General features: G+C 47.0%; 1 protein-coding gene across 4 annotated transcripts in view; it reads right to left on the reverse strand.

Annotated features, from left to right (window-relative positions):
• Positions 1–9,013: 9,013 nt before the first annotated feature.
• The window catches only part of FBXW2 (F-box and WD repeat domain containing 2), a 31,307-nt gene continuing 25,849 nt past the window's right edge, over positions 9,014–14,471 (reverse strand). For all 4 annotated transcript variants that reach the window (XM_070795390.1, XM_070795388.1, XM_070795387.1 and 1 more), the window contains one exon: positions 9,014–14,281. In XM_070795390.1, the coding sequence (XP_070651491.1) occupies positions 13,993–14,281 (289 nt within the window). In that variant the 3' untranslated portion in view covers positions 9,014–13,992. The remainder of the gene's footprint in view (positions 14,282–14,471) is intronic.

The raw sequence follows: 14,471 nt of genomic DNA on the forward strand, positions 1-14,471 counted from the left end.
GCTTACCACTGAGCCACCAGGGAAGCAAGCCCTTTATGCCCCTTAAGCAGGCAACAACAAAAACAAAGACAATTTAGAAAAGTTGGTAATGACAAATGTTGAGAAGATTGTGGGAACATAGAAACCCTCACTCATTGCTGGTGGGAGAGGAGACAGGGGCGCCATTCCGGTGTAATCTGACAGTACTTAGTCATACGAGGCAGTCACGCCTCCCCCTTGTCCCAGCCACTGCAGAGAAGCTGGTCTGAGCCCTGGGAAGGCAGCCCTGGCCCGAGACCCAGCATCCAGGGCAAAGAGAAAGTTGGGCCAGAGCTGTTCTCATGACCCGAAACAGCGTTCCACCCCGGTGCATCCTGTGTTGGACAGTCCTGCTTCCCCAAGGGGCACCCTCACTGCTTACCTGGACCGCACCATCCCGTGATCTCATCCAGGTGCTGGAGGGAAACACCGTGGAGCACAAACAGCCAGGAAGGCATAACAAATCACTTCCGTGATTCGGAAGCCACAAGATGGATCGGAAAACCTCTGGTTTGCAGATCAACAGATCTGTGTTCGCTAGCATCCCCTTGGTCTCAGGCAAACTGAGCTCTCCGAGCCTCAGCTTTCCAATATTGATGGGACAAAATATTAGATGACATCTATAGCGGTGTGTGACTCCATACTAATTCTGCTGACCACATTTTTGACACTCTGGTGCTGAACGTCTGGGGACACAGGCTCCTTTTTCTTGCTGCCGTGTGGAATAGCTCTAAGCAGTTTTTCTTATGCTAAATCCAAATCTACCTTCCCCAATGTTAAAAATTTTAAATAATGTCACAATAAAATTAATAGAGAGCTTGAAGAGAAAAAATAGTTCTACACTCAGAATAAACGCATTTAGAATGAAACGATACATTTGGAATAAAACCAGTAGTTTCTGCCCTATTCCTTGCCATCTCTGAGGCCTGCTCTCCAGAGCCACAGAGCTGACTGGCCCCTCCCCCGAGTTTAACTCCATATTGCTGTTTCTTTCTTCGGAGCTGACCTCCTGCACGAGGATCTGGCAGTTGAATGAACTGCCATCGTCTCTCCTTCTTTCACTTCTGCTTTCAGTCTCAGAAGTATCCCCACCAGTCTCACCTTTACGGGTGCCGCCCCCTCAGCTCCCTTGGCCCTCTGTTTCTATACTGTTGTTTTTTTTATTTTAATTCCTTTACTATCTGCTGGGTAGAAAGGGAGAAGATAAAGGCAAGATGAACTTGCCATCATTTTAAGCAGAAGCCCCATGAGAGACCTTCTTGGAACAAAACTTTACTGAAAAAAAAATTAGCCATTTTTGCATCATTTTTGGTCAGTAGTTGATTCTTGGTCATTACGTCTGAAACTGTGGTTAAATGTCTTTCGCCCTTGCTGAATATGTACATGTGACTTATTCTCCAATCTTGTTAAAACCAAAAACTTGAATTGGCTTACTGATGAAGAATTTATCTTCATCTTTAAAAAAAAACAACAACAAAAATGGAACTGAACATTCCTTTAGTATTATCTGAGCTGAACAATTTCTTCTCTTACGGAACTGATTTTCAGATATGCATTTTTGGTAAGTGATTTGTTATCACTTGCATTCCACTGGAATTTAAAATCTGTAGTTTAAGAAATGAACAGCCCTATTCGAGCCCTCCGACAGCTCTTTTTGGGCTTCTCAGGTAGCACAGCAGTCAGGAACCTGCCTGACAGTGCAGGAGACACAGGAGACTGGGGTTCCATTCCTAGCGGGGGAAGATCCCCTGGAGGAGGAAGCCAACCCACGCCAGTACTATTGCCTGGAAAATTCCATGGACAGGGGAGCCTGGTGGCTACAGTCCATGGGGTTGCAAAGAGTCAGACACGACTGAGCGTATGCACTTATTTCTTTTTAGAAGCTTCTAACGTTGGCATTTGCCAAAATCAGAGACCATTTAACTTCCTCCAGGCTAGACTTTTTAAATTCTTTTAAAATAAGGAATTGGGGTGGAAATATCAGGACCTGAATATCTCTAAGACATTTAGAGTTTGAGAGTTTTCTATTGCCTTTTTTTTTTGGCCTCACAGTGAGGCATGTGGGATCTTAGTTCCCCCACCAGAGACGGAACCCATGACCCTTACAGCAGAAGCAGAGGGTCTTAACCACTGGACTGCCAGGTAAGCCCCAAGAGTTTTCTATTACTTTTTATTCTCTACCCAAAAGAATTGTTTTGCAAGAGTCAGATATTATCTCATTGGATTCAGCCCTCCCTTGGAAGAGGTTTTTTTCCTCCATATTATAGCAGACCTAAACCTTTGATCAATTTGGAGGAGAAAGTCAGTTTTGTCAAACAGCTTCAGAACCAGGGGGAAGGGTCCTGGCCCTATTTATAACATCAGACGCAGAAACAGAATCTTGTTCAATCAAGACTCCTTTATTTCATTTCCGGCAGGTTAAATGGGCAAGTTGTTCTCTTCGGTTTAGTGGCAACTTTAAGCAGTAGGCAGCCACAATTTGGGGTTAAAACCTCTCACAGAAACTTTGCAAATACTACTTGGCTAGTTTATTGCAATGGCGTAGAATCGATCTTTCTGAGAAAGGTCCATGTGTATTTTTTATTTTTGGATTACAACTTTCTTTTCTTTTAATTGAAGTATAGTTGATTTACAGTGTTGTGTTAGCTTCAGGTGTACAGCAAAGTGATTCTCTCTCTCTCACACACACACGTTTTTTTTCAGATTCTTCTCCCTTATAGGCTTTTATAAAATACTGAATCATGGTGTGCACCTTTTAAAATTCTTTTTTTACCTTGCTCTTGCATTTCCCAAGTTATTCTTCATAGCACTATTTGATAGCTGTGTATTCTAGTGTATGATAAGAGAAATTTTGTACAAAATTAAAGGTTATTTATTTATAAAACAAGGGAAGAGTTTATGTAGTCTGCCCGCTGATGTCTTGACATGAAATGCCTTACAGTAACTGAACGTAAAGTAAAGGGAATTCTAGTTTTAGAACTCATTCAGAGTGGCTGTAACTTTAAGTGCAAGAAAGTCCTTGCTGTGTTAGTCACTCAGGTGTGTCCGATTCTTTGCAACCCCATGGACTATAACCCACCAGGCTCCTCTATCCACAGAATTCTCCAGGCAAGAATACTGGAGTGGGTAGCCATTCCTTTCTGCAGGGGATCTTCCCGACCCAGGGATTGAACCCAGGTCTCCTGCATTGCAGGCAGATTCTTTACCATCTGAGCCACCAGGAAGCCCTTAGTCTAGTTCAATTTCATTCAAGAGCAACAGAATTTCTGTTCCACTCATCTCCAGATGCTATCCCCAAGAATTCCACTAGGTGGTATGACGGGCCAGATGATAGGTAACAGCCATGGTTCTCAACCTTTCTAGGTATGGGAACCACCTGCCCAACTCCAGCCTCAGAGTTTCTGATTCATTAGGTCTGCAGTGTGGCCCCCAAATTTGCATTTTTACCAAGTTCCCAGGTAATATGAATGTGCTGGAAGGATATCACACGTTGGGAACACGGGATTATAGGAATCAATGTAGACCAATCCTGGGCCCGTTCACCCACAAGTCCATCCAGCTCCTCCTCCTGAGTTTGTGCCAGTTCTAGACCATATGGCAGAGAAGGCAATGGCACCCCACTCCAGTGCTCTTGCCTGGAAAACCCCATGGACGGAGGAGCCTGGAAGGCTGCAGTCCATGGGGTCGCTGAGGGTCGGACACAACTGAGTGACTTCACTTTCACTTTTCACTTTCCTGCATTGGAGAAGGAAATGGCACCGCACTCCAGTGTTCTTGCCTGGAGAATCCCAGGGACGGGGGAGTCTGGTGGGCTGCCATCTCTGGGGTCGTACAGAGTTGGACACGACTGAAGTGACTTAGCAGCAGCAGGCCATATGGGCGCAGAGAAGAGTTAGACACTTCCTGTTGGCAAGACACAGTCTTATGGTGGAGAAAAAAGAAATTGAGAAAACAACGCCTTGTTTTTTCAGCTTAGGTTGGCACAATATTCTTCGTAAGTGTTCTTTGTTTTTCTAATTCCGTCTCAGAGTTCAAGCGGGAATTCCCCGGCAGTCCAGTGGTTAGGACTTGGAGTTTTCACTGCAGTGGCCCATGTTCAATCCCTGGTTGGGGAACTAAGATCCCACAAGCTGAGCAGCGCAGCCAGAAGAAGAGAGCGAGTTCAAGCTTTGTGCCCTTAAGGCTTGAATGATCAACCAGCTCGAGTCACCTCACATGGCTAAATCTGCTGAACTAGCAAAACTCAGGACTGGTTGCTCTCCTGCAAAACCTCATAGACGGAAAATTTCCTCTGTGAACTCAGAGGTCTGAAGTGAAAAAGCACGCCCGACAACCCGTCCCTGACTCCGCATCACCGAGTAACACACAAGGACAGCTGCGTCCTTAGAGTCTGGACTTGGTGCACCTGGTTGCCTTCTGAATTAGTTCCTCATTGTAAATTTCAACACATTCATTTGGGGAAACATTTTTTTGATTTATGATTGCCCACATTTTCCTATAAATACTATTAATCACCTGTTATACATCTTCAATAGGAAAAGTTTAAATTAAAGTCAGTGCTAGGCCTCCCCTGGTGGTCCGGGGGTTAAGACAGCACACTTGCAACGCAGAGGGCCCAGGTTCAATCCCGAGTCGGGGAACTAAGTTCCCATGTGCCATATGGCATGTTCAAAAAAAAAAAAAGACATTCCTATGTATCCTGTACTGATGACAGGTTGATGGCTGGCCCTCTTCTGAAGTACTGGGACTAGACCTACTTTGACAGGCAGTGCACAGTTTGTGACATAGCATGTAAAAAAAAACCCACTCCAGGACTCTTGCTTGGAAAATTCCATGGACGGAGGAGCCTGGTAGGCTATAGTCCAAGGGATCACAAAGAGTCAGACATGACTGGGCAACTTCATCGGATCACTGGATGTTAATTACTGGGATATAAACAGTGATTGTTGAAAGGTTCACTTGACATCAATCCTTTTTATGGACAGAAAATTTCAATGCATGTCTTGGGTTGAATTCTTACTTCTAAATTAGTGATGCCTAGATCACTGAAATTTTATTTGTGACTATAACGCATCTCAATGTTTCCCAAGTTTTTGAAAATGTAAAAAAAAAATAGATGGGTAAAAGAGGAAAATAGAATTCAGAAGAAATACAAATAAGCGCACATAAAAATATCTGGGGGCTTTCCTGACAGCCCAGTGGTTAAGACTTTGCCTCTCAATGCAGCAGGTGTGGGTTTGGGCCCTGGTCGATGAGCTAAGACCCCACATGCCTCGTGGTCAAAAAAAACAGAACATAAACAACAGAAGCAGTATTGTACAAAATTCAATAAAGACTTAAAAAAAATATATATATCTCTCTCCACATGTTAAAGAAATGACGAAATTAAAGCAACCTTGAGATACCTTCTCTGTACCTCCTGAATTGGCCAAAGTTTAAAGTAACTACTCAGCACTGACAATGCTGTGTTGAAACAGGTACACTCAATCTGGCGAGGTGACAACGCCTTTAACCCATGTGGAAAGCATATGACAAACGCGAAGCAAAAACCATAGAACTGTTACTTCCTGGAAACAGAAGAGGGTTCTGGGGAGCCAGAAATACTCTTCTTGACGTGGAGAGTGGTTATACAGCTGTTCCCTCTATAATGATTCAATAAATGGTGTGTTTTATGCCCTCTTCCATGTCTGTAACAACAATAACAAAAAAAGACAAGTTTCCTTTGCTTTTACCAATAAGTCATGTATTAGGAACCTGTTCTAAGGAAATCATGCACAAAGGGATTCTCTGTAGAATTATCTAAAAAGCAAAATTGGAAACGACCCAGTTATCCACCCAAACAGGAATGGTTTAGCAAATTACATGTAAGAAAGGAATATTACAAAGTATTATGATAATTGCAAAGACTCAGAGCACAATTCCGACAGCACAATACAAAATAATGTTTCGTGATTACGTAAATCTACACATATATGCGTAAGATTAAAAGAGTAAAGATCATTATGATAAATGAGTCTGAGCAATTTTCTCCAAAAGTTTCTGTTGGTGGATGAGCTTTGCCACAGAGAAAAGAACACGTCGTTAAAATGCAAAGGAGAGGAACATCACACTGGCAAGGACTCCCCATGTCTAACCACAGAGTGGTCATCAAACGTCCTGCTCTGCTGTACTCAGAGCACTTTGGATGTTTATAGAAGATGGCAGAACCACATACCCTACGTTCACAGCAGTACTGCTCACAACAGCCAAGACATGCGAACAACCCAAATGTCCACTGATGGACGAAAGGATAAAGATGTGGCAGACGCCCACAATGGAATACGACACAGCCATACAAAAGAATGCAGCCATCATTTTAGCCACCACATGGATGGGCCTAGAGATTATCATAGTAAGTGAAGAAGTCAGAGAGAGAAAGACAAGTACCCTCTGATATCACTTATCTGGCAAATGTAAAATACAACACAAAAGAACTTATGTACGAGACAGAAGCACACTCATAAGGAGAACAGACTCATGGCTGCCAGGGGCAGTGGGATGGGAGAAGGATGAATTGGGGGTTTGGGATGAGTAGATGCCAAAACATTATACACAGAGGAGACACAAAACAAGGTCTTGTTGTTGAGCACAGGAAACACTCAACATCCTGTGATAAACTGTAATGGAAGAGAATATGGAAAAATGTACGTATAACTGAATTACTTTTCTGTGCAGCAGAAATTAATACAACACTGTAAACCAACTGCACGTTAATAATAAACGAAAAAGAACACGGCAGAGCAGGAAGCCTGAAGAGGGAGGGCTGTGTGTACCTGCTCTTCCACTTAACCTCAGTGCTCTGACATCTTCAAGTTATCTCCCCTTCATAACACATAGCCCCTGAGATAATGCATGAAATTTATTAAAATATTAACCGTATTGAGCATCACATAAGAACTCAATCTTAAATTGTTGCTGGAGAGCCAAAGCATTCACCTAAATTTTAAAAAATGTACAGATCAAGGGTAAAAGCTAATGGTTTGCCAACTGCAAAAGGTACCACGTGATGAACTGCCAAATGAACTGCACAGCGAAGTACTCAGGAACAAAACACTGAGTCAGGCCCAGTGGGGGGATGCTGGTCAGCAGACTAACCATAGTGGGAGGCCAATGGGACCCTACAGGCTGGCCTGAGGACGGGTGGGAACGGCACAGAGGGCTTCCCCACGAGGACGCGGGAAGATCCAAGCTGCACAGACAGGCAAAGAAAGAGCAAGGACTGTGTGAAGAGATGAGCTGGACTCACACTACACTGACAGACCTGGACACCTCTGGCTGATAACAGGGAGTCACAAGGTTGTTGGACGGAGCTACCCAGGAGGCTCAGTGGTAAAGAATTTGTCTGCCAACATGGAAGACCCAGGTTCGATCCCTGGACTGGGAAGATCCCCTGGGGAAGGAAATGGCAACCCACTCCAGTATTCTTGCCTGGAGAATCCCACGGACAGAGGAGCCTGGTGGTGAAAGGTTGTTGTTCAATCATGCAACGACACCAGGATTCTTGGCCCCTGGAGAAGAATTCAATCCGGGGCCAGAGACGAGGCTTGATCGCTCAGAGCTTTTGTGTAATAAAGTTTTATTAAAGTATAACAGAGATAGAAAAAGCTTCTGACATAGGCATCAGAAGGGGGTAGAAAGAGTACCCGCTTGCTAGTGTTAACAATGAAGTTACATAATCCAAAGACTATCTGGAGGTTGTAAAGACCTCATCAGACCTACTCCCATAATTTACGTTTTAAGATAACACTGTCCTCAGGCAAGATACATCCTTGTAAAGACCAGGTCTACTCCCATAATCAACATTTTAAGATAACAGAAGGTTGAATCCAAAGACTGTCCTCAGGCAGGATACATTATTGTTATATAATCCTAAGGAATGTGGAGAAAGAAAAAAAGTTTGTCCTTTCTTCCTCCTTGAGAATTCCAGACCCCTCTCTCCTTGGGGACCCCTAGACTCCTTATCAACCAGCCTAGGAACCGACTCTCTCAGCGGTGGCGGTGGACGGTGGGGGTGGGGGAGTCCTGCAAGAGCAGTCGGACATGACTTAGCGACTGTACAAGGCTGCTGGACAGAGGAGACACGGGCTCCAAGGAGTGGTGGGGGAAATGCCCCAGCAGCAGAGTCCATGGTGGCTCGGGAGGGGCACACGAGCGGTGAGGGGGCTGGGCAGGGGCCCAGGTCTGGACTGAAGAAACTGAAGTAGGGAGAGAATGGGAAGAGAAGCAAGAAAAGGTAGGAGAAACCCGTCTGTGAATGCTGAGCACCAGGCCTCATTCCCCCCACTTACTACTCCTGGAAGCAACCAGCCACCCTTTCAAGCCTCAACCTCCCACCTGTGAAACACAAGGGCTCCACATGGCCCTGCTGGGGGCTAGGCACGGGGCCATGTATGGTGACGGGCCCAAGCCTCAACCTCCCACCTGTGAAACACAAGGGCCCCGCATGGCCCTGCTGGGGGCTAGGCACGGGGCCATGTATGGTGACGGGCCCAAGCCTCAACCTCCCACCTGTGAAACACAAGGGCCCCGCATGGCCCTGCTGGGGGCTAGGCATAGGGCCATGTACGGGGACGGGCCCTAGGCAGTTACATCAAGTAGAAAGGACAAGCCAACCTGGGGACGCACTGATCCTCAGGTGGGCTCAGAGAGGCCAGAGAGGATTCCCAGGTCCGGACCTGCATCAAGACACCGTCCTCCCCATTTCCATCTATTCACGAAGGTCGCCAAAATCCTTCCCTGCACTTTGCTTTTAAATTTATTTCCACTCTTGGGCCTCGTTCAGAGATCATCACGTTGTTAGACTGACATTCTAGAACGTACAGAAACCGTAGCAGAACAGAGTCGCTTTAGATCATTCGAGGAACAGTTCATTTCAAACACACTTGCTTTTGAAAAGCTTCCTTGGAATTGGCCGGGGCGGGGTGTGGGACAAGCAAGCAGTCTTCATGGCAGAACGCAATTTTTAAGGAAACGCAGCTTTATTTCTTTCAAGTACAAACAGTAACTCAGGCTTGGCGAACCAAATGTTGCCTGGTCAAGGGAACCTACTTTCATGTATGGAGACAAATGATTGCTAGTTAGCACAATCACTCACGGGTGAAGAATGCTTCTGTGACGCACGAAAGTAACTTCTCATCTTACAGAGACATGTTGCTCCGCAGTCATTCTACTATTTGCTTAAGCAATCCCTTCTGCCCCGCCCACCCACCCCAGACAGCGCCAAAACAAACTTCACCTCACTCCGCCGAGATCACAACACACATCAAATAAGTGAAACAAAAGTTCCACGCTGCCATAGGTGCTGGGTTGGTGAGAACAGCCTGTTTCAACCTGAGCATTCTCATCAAGAGAACTAAGTCTAAATGAATGAAATGTGTCTGTTCACAATGTCAGTATATGGACACCAACAGCGGTGAGCTTTTTTCATCTGAATTAATAAATTTCCAGGTTTAAATATGCAAAAACACATTTTTATTTGAGTACATTCATGAAGAGTAGAAGTTAGCTGGGTTTCTTAAGCTGCAATCATTAAGTATGTTCACACTAGTCAAGACTGTAATACAAGTTGTACGCAACAGGGGAGACTGGAAACACATTCAAACAACTTGAGAGCAAAACCCCTTTTTGCACCGAGCGTGGTCATTCAGCCCGATCAGGCTGAAGGAATGGTGCAAAGATAACTGGTAATCCATTTGATGATTTATCCTGAAATCAATTTCCTAGAGTAAGCATAAGGAGCTGCAGATCAGGACACAAAGGTGCCTGGCAGGCATTTCTGTCAAGAGTGCTAACCTGTCCCCTCCGTCAGACACTCTATCTAGGGACTGCAGAATTCTCAAGAGGGTCTTGGTCATCGTAAACATCTTGGCAAGCACCAGCATAAGCAGGCAGGAAGGCTGTGTCCAGGGGATGGACCTGGGGCCTCTCCCCTGTGCCAACAACCCTATGGGTGGAAGGCAAAGGGGAGAGTGCGCCCTGGCCCAGGCTGCCTCCCGGGACAGCAGTCTGACTACACACTTCCCTACAAACACTGGCAAGCGGTTGGGACACCAGGGCCCGGCAGAGGCCCAGACGAGGAGGCGCGGAGAGCTAGGAGCGGAACGGTGGGGAGACCCGTCTCTAGGCACCCCGGAAGCCGGGGCTATGACCACGGCTTCAGGCCGCTGGCTGGGTTTGGCCAAAGTAATGTGTCAAGCCGGGCTCCACTCTCCTCAGCCACTTCTGCTCAGTTGAAACGCCTCACCTGACAGAAACAATTTCTTCATGACTAACGTAATACTGTTTGCAGAAGTTATTTCTTTTCTCCCTAAGATGTTTTACAAATGCAGAGCAGTAAACATTCTCCTGAGAGCAAATACTGGCATGATCATGTAATCCTCACTCATGTTTTCCTGAGCATTTCCAATGGCCAGAACAGAGCAACTTTGAACTATGAAAAAGGAGGTGCACACCTTAAAACCCAACAGCAGTATTCCACTTCTCCCACTTAAAAGCCATTCAAACATGGGCACTTCCTGTGGGACTTGTTCAAAGTCGAGCCCCTCCCCTGGAGGAAGTCTTTCTTCCCACTTCTCCGATGGGTCTAAGAGGTCAGGTGAAACCCAGCCGTGACATCACTTACAGTTTTCAAATAATGGGGCCTGCTGGGGGAACCAGTTTCCTTTGGAATGGGAACCAAGCCTGCTGAGACCTCACACCCCCTCAGCTCTCTCGGGCCCCATCCTCCCCCCAGAGCCCCAGGTTCTTATGTGTCCCTCCACAGACCCGAGCAGAGAGCCACCCCACCTTCCACCACACTAGGGTCACTGGAGAAATCCAAAGCTCGTGAAGAAAGACGGAGTCTATCTGCTCATGACCTGAGAATGTTTCAGAAAAGAGAATACTCCAGAGAAGAGGTAAAGGCAAAGCCCTAGCGTCCGCGCTACGGAAGCAGACGTCGGTGCGCGGGAAAGAGCGCCCAACTCTGTGAGAGGAGCCTGAGTCCCCCGTCCACTGCGCTCACCAACTCCCCACCTCGCTTTACTTTTTTCCAAAGGATGAGTCAGTTTTCCATTTTTATAGAAGCTGCTGTTGTTCAGTAGCTAAGTCGTGTCCACCTCTTTGCCACGCCACGGACTGCAGTACACCAGGTTCCTCTGTCCTCCACTATCTCCCAGAGTTTGCTCAAATTCATGTCCACTGAGTTAGTGAGGCTATCAAACTATCTCTTCAGCCCCCTTTTCCTTTTGCCTTCAATCTTTCTCAACATCAGGGTCTTCTCTTAACGAGTTGCCTCTTTGCATTGGGTGGCCAAAGTATTGGAGCCTCAGCTTCAGCATCAGTCTTTGCAATGAATATTCAGGGTTGATTTCCTTTAGGACTGACGGATCTCCTTGCTATCCAAGGGACTTCAAGAGTCTTCTCCCTCACCACAATTCAAAAGCATCGGTTCTCCGGTGCTCAGCCTTATTTCTGGCCCGACTCTCACATCTGTACGTGACTACTGGAAAACCACAGCTTTGACTCTGGTCCGCAATACTATGTGAAGAGGGGTGAAGGCAGGACTCCAAGCACTGCGCTGCCTTGATGGTAACTTTGGTATTCACCACTGAAGAGTGGAAGGAGACGTGCCATACAAGCTTCAGGGCTGTCATTTCCAAGTTTTCCCCACAGATGACTATGTAACCGCGTGCTCTTTAAAGCAAGTGTATGGATGTTGGAAGGTGAGGTGGGGCTACGGGTGATCATCAGATCTGTCATCTCTGTTCCAAGCTCCAGGTGGATGAAATGAGAAAAGTCATTTCCCCTCACCGTGGCCCAAAGCCTCCTGAGGTTCCTGAGCAATAGAGTCCAGCTTTGAACCTAGTCCCATTTCTTAAAAGCACCAAGCAGCGCTCACCCACAGAAATCAACATGAGATGGATGTGGGGCGTGAAGATCGTGTTCTTTCACCCGATTTCCTCAGAGTCTCGGCATGGATATTACCTAAATGCACCCTTGGAACCAACTCAATTCTCTAAAACCCTGACTTTGCAGCATTCGGAGGTCCGTTGTCAGGCTCTAGGGTGATAGGATTTGGGAGAGCAGCGTCCCCCCTGTACTTTGAATCATTCTCAGCTCTGCCAGCAACCTTTTTCCTACCTGAAAAATGGGTTAATATCAAAATTAACAAGAAGAAGGAATCCCTCATATTCCCAGGCAGAGCCTCCCACTCAGGTTCCAGCTCTTAAATTCATCTTCTAACTATTAATACTTTCCTGTGGGTCTGTGAATGAAACAACCCCCCCCACCCCCGAATCCTCTGTCACACAATGGGGAACTCCTGAATTCTTCCCAACACTTGTTCCCTCGACTTCCTCCCTAACGTTTGTGACAATTACATTAAAACACTGCCCCTGCTGAATCACAGCCATCGTCTAGTCTGCAGGAACGAGAAGGTGGGGAATGGAGCTGGCAGCCTGAAGACTCGCTGCATTACTGGCCCACTGTATTTTACTCCAAACCACTGTCCACATCTTTAAAATTAGGGAATTACAAATACAGTTCTGGATGCCTACCTCCGGCTGAAAAGTCAGAAGACCTGCGCCAATACCGGGCTTATTCCTGCCTGACGCTCAGGGCTCTGAAACTGCCCTGCAGACGCGCGTCCCTCGGTACAGAGCCTTCCTGCCCAGAGCGCTGCGCTCACTCACGCTATCTGCATGGCTCCCCAGGCCTGCACGTCTGCAAACCCTCATCTAGCGCAATTCCTTCCTTTTCAACAGAAAGTTAGCCTGCCTGAGGCTACATGTCAAGATAGAGACAGAGGAGGAAGGAGAGTCAGGGTCAGGGGTCTTTCTCTCTGATCTGGCACCCTGCTTCTTCAGAGAACCCCGACTCCTCTCAGCACTTCTTCCACCAACTGCTTACATTTTTTAAAGTGGACTGTGTTAACATTTTCCACATTCCCTTTTATCCATTCTTTTTTTGCATGTTTGATTTCCTTAGAGATGACAACTTTGTATCAGTGATTTCATTTGCAGATGATCTCCAAATGCCAAGAAACAACGAATTAGCAATCAGACAAAACTGAAGCACCAACTTCTGCACAGCTTGGCAGACACAGGACCAGAGAGAATCCCAGAAATAAAACGACAGCCTAACAACTAGCTATACAGACAGGAAACGGGGCCAAGAACGACACTCCTGGGCTGAGGGTTCCTGGGTAGCACGGCCAGGGTTCGGTCTGCCAGCCTGGCGCCTTCCACTGCACCATGGCACCGCTACGCAGTCATGGCGGTGGCAGGTGACCCGGCGCCAGCCTGTTCCACAGAAACAAAGACTACGGAACTTTGTGCAGCTCAGACATGGCCAATCCTGGCTCTGACAAGAACTAGGGTTTAAAGTGTGTCACAAACCATCAATCTATAGAACTGCATTTGCACTGCAGACACATTCTCTTTAGAACTGGTGTTGGCGGAGAGCATGAACGTCACAGGACTTGGTGGTCTCTACAACACGGGCTATTGTAAACGCTGAGCCCGCGTGAGAAAAGTTGCTGTAACAACATCATAGCACCTTTGCTTCAATTTCAAAAGAGAAAAAGGCAATGGTAAAAAGCTTTAATCACAGACTGTGTTTTTATAGGCAACCAATTAGCAGATTAATGAGCCACTTATATTTCTTTACTCAAAATCAATATTCAAGAAAGATGAACCCCAGATGCAGCCTCTCACACTGACCCACAAACTAAGGACAAATGGACCAGCGGTGCACCCCGCCAGCCTGCTGTGCTGTGTGTCAACAGAACGAGCCCCCGCCCCGAGCCCTGGCCCCCGCAAACAGATACATGATTGTGCACTGCGCGATGATACCATGAGGTGAGAACTTTGGTTCATGCAGTCGGCTACCACAGAGGCTGCACCCCAAACCCGCAGCCCCGGCACCCGAAGTCAGCGGGCGGAGCGGCTCACGGTGTCAGCCGTGCTCCTTCCACAACACCAGGTGGATGCTGTGGTCGGGCATGCTGGTGGCGAAGACCAAGCCCGTGTCGTTGTGCCCATCCAGTCCGTTCAGCCAGGATGCTTCGCCTGCCAGGAAGCTGGAGCCCCTCTTGGATTTCCTGTACTCGGGGAGAGGCCAGCGGCTAATCAGGCTCTCTGTCCGCAAGTCCAGGATATACAGGTAGCGGTTGTCAAACAGCAGGGCAAAGATGTCTCCAAAGCCAAGCAAGGCCAGGTTTGCTATCTCAGGAGTCTTGATGACCCTGCAAGGATGAGAGTTAAGAGACGTGAACCAGGCATGAAGGCCACTGTGCATCTGTTATGCTGCTGTAATCTTTTCTGGAGACATTTAAGACCAATACAGGGAATCTCCTGGTGGTCCAGTGGTGAGGGCTCCGCGATGCCACTGCAGGGGGCGCAGGTTCGATACTCAGTCGGGGAAGTGAGATCCTC

Source organism: Bos indicus, chromosome 8 (genome assembly GCF_029378745.1).
Source record: "Bos indicus isolate NIAB-ARS_2022 breed Sahiwal x Tharparkar chromosome 8, NIAB-ARS_B.indTharparkar_mat_pri_1.0, whole genome shotgun sequence".
Taxonomy (NCBI): Eukaryota; Metazoa; Chordata; class Mammalia; order Artiodactyla; family Bovidae; genus Bos; species Bos indicus.